Source organism: Octodon degus, unplaced genomic scaffold (genome assembly GCF_000260255.1).
Source record: "Octodon degus isolate 3935 unplaced genomic scaffold, OctDeg1.0 scaffold00027, whole genome shotgun sequence".
Taxonomy (NCBI): domain Eukaryota; kingdom Metazoa; phylum Chordata; class Mammalia; order Rodentia; family Octodontidae; genus Octodon; species Octodon degus.
Window position 1 is genome coordinate 13,324,526 of NW_004524603.1, and position 2,543 is coordinate 13,327,068.

The 2,543-nt window shown below is 45.7% G+C and overlaps 1 gene segment (V, D, J or C); it reads right to left on the minus strand.

Annotated features, from left to right (window-relative positions):
- The window catches only part of LOC105741892, a 2,520-nt gene extending 1,989 nt beyond the window's left edge, over positions 1 to 531 (minus strand). The window contains 1 exon segment of the V gene segment in view: positions 483 to 531. Coding sequence covers positions 483 to 531 — 49 coding nt within the window.
- Positions 532 to 2,543: the final 2,012 nt, after the last annotated feature.

Sequence of the window (2,543 nt, forward strand, 5' to 3'; positions counted from 1 at the left end):
TTCCTGAGTTGGGTCCATGGGGTTTGTGCACTCAGAGGAATGAAGATTTCAGCACTGTGGACTGACTGCTAGCACAGAAGTACAGGGCTGAGTCTTCAAGGTCAGACGACTTGGTTTCCAATTGGCAGGGAGACTCTTTGGGACGTGCAGCAGAGAATCGTGCCTTGAACTCATCTGTTTCATCAACAATGTCTTCATTCCCAAAATATACCATAAACTTCAACTCTTCATTCTTCTTTTGCTGATACCATTAAACATAATTCTGTCCTTTTTTAGGGACACAGGTCATCTTTGCTTTCTGTCCTTTCCATGTGACCAGATATCTTGGTGTCTGGGTGACTTTGTCATCAGAAAAGCCTGGAAGAAAAGGAACAGAAGGTAAGGCCAAGGTCCCGAGTGTTCCTCACAGAGAAAAGCACTCTGGTTTGAATCAACAAGCCCAGGATGAAGGTTCCCTTCTGTCCTCTGTGCTCGGGCCTCACCTGCTCCCAGGAGACCAAGGACCACACAGTAGAGGAGCCACGTGGCCATGGTCGCATGCTTGTGGCCAGAGGCTGAGGCTGATCTGCTCCTCCTCGCCAGCCCAGCTGTGACATGCTCACTCGGCAGCCTCAGTCTTCAGGGCCTGGCTCCTGCTCCTGCTAAACACTTCCTGGACCAGACAGCAGCTTTTATCTTCACTTAGTAAATAAACCTGATTCTCGTCTCATTTGCCTACAATACTTTAAACTATTTTCACTGCTATAAACAACGTGTGTATATATACATATATATTCTTTAGAAAGTTATCAAATGAAATAAAATAAGCACACTACTTGCTGGACAATGATTACCATGTAAACCAATTACTGAAACCATTTGAAGACATCTCTCTCCTCTCACTTTCTCTTCATCTCTCATAGTTTCTCTTAAAATTTGTGGTGTTTTTTTTTTCTAAATTATCCTCTGCATCTTTTTAACACCCCCTTATGATATCTTGGGAGAGAGTCAGGGAGACTGGCATTGCTGATTCCCCAAGATCCTGTGCTGCCCATAATCCAGAGCAGTGGATGTCACAGCAGTTGTGGAAGTACAGCCTTGTGCATGTTTGTCAATTATGCCATAAACTGGAGCCACCCTCGGGTGATCTTTAGACACATAAGATGAAGTGCATAGGGCATACGCAGGTCTCGATGGTTACCTCTGCCCATGATCCTCGACATGTAATGCTACACAGTGATTATGCCGGTCCATCCAGACCTATGTTCAAGCAACTTCAATACTGGCAGGGAATCCGGGGACGTAGGTGTCTTTTCTTGAAGAACAGTGCATGGAGTATTATGCAGCAATGATTAGTGACAGAGTGCATGGACTCAAAGAAGCACAGAACATCCCATTTGTTCTGAGCTGAGTGGAAACATCTAAAAGTGAGAATTTCACCTCCAATGAAACAACACCTGATGTTGAATACATAAATGTGTGGCTAGAGTTCAGAGCTCCAGAAGGTCATGTGTAATTGATTCTTATTCTGAGATTTTCTTTTCTTTCTTTCTTTCTTTCTTTCTTTCTTTCTTTCTTTCTTTCTTTCTTTCTTTCTTTCTTTTTTTTGTGGCCAGTTCAGCCCATCCCGGGGTGGATTGGCATGGCATGTGGTGCTGGGAATTGAACTGTGGTCCCTGTGCCCTTGCCTCAGCAGGTGCTTTAGCCCACTGAGCTCTCTCTCCATCCCTGACTCTAAGATTTAAATATGAAGCTTGTAAGGACTTGTTCTTTGTCAGAGTGGTGGTTCTTAACTGACCAGGAGGACTTCAATAGAGAGAGAAAGGAAATGTGTAGGGAGTGAAAGGATAGGGCAGACAAAGGAGAACAGGAGGTTGTAGAGGCAACAATTCTAGACCCTGACCAAGTGGTCATTTGTCAGAATCTTCAGCACACTGATTCTTGGCATTTCAGCCTCCTCGAGCTGTGTAAGGAACTCTTCTGTGGTTAGCTGGCTCCAGCTCATTTCTGTAACTTCCTCCAACCTAACCCATCAGCTGTTTCCTGAGCTGGGTCCATGGGGTTTGTGCGCTCAGAGGAATGAAGATTTCAGCACTGTGGACTGACTGCTAGCACAGAGGTACAGGGCTGAGTCTTGGAGGTCAGACGACTTGGTTTCCAGCTCACAGGGAGAGTCTTCAAGGCATGCAGCCAAGAATCGGTCCTGGGACTGATCTTTTGGGTCAATAGCTTGTTTGTTCTGAAAATATATCAAAAGCTTCAACTCTTCATTTTTCTTTTGTTGATACCAGTAAACAGCATTGTGTCCTTTTTTAGGAACACAGGTCATGTTTGCTCTCTGTCCTTTCCATGTGACCAGATGTCTTGGCGTCTGGGTGACTTCATCCTCAGATAAGCCTGGAAGAGAAGGACAGTGATGCTAAGGCCAAGGTCCTGAGAGTGGCTAATGCAGAAAAGCACTCTGATTTGGATCAGCAAGCCCAGGATGAGGGTTCTCTTCTCTGCTCTGTGCTCGGGCCTCACCTGCTCCCAGGAGACCAAGGGCCACCCAGCAGAGGAGCCAC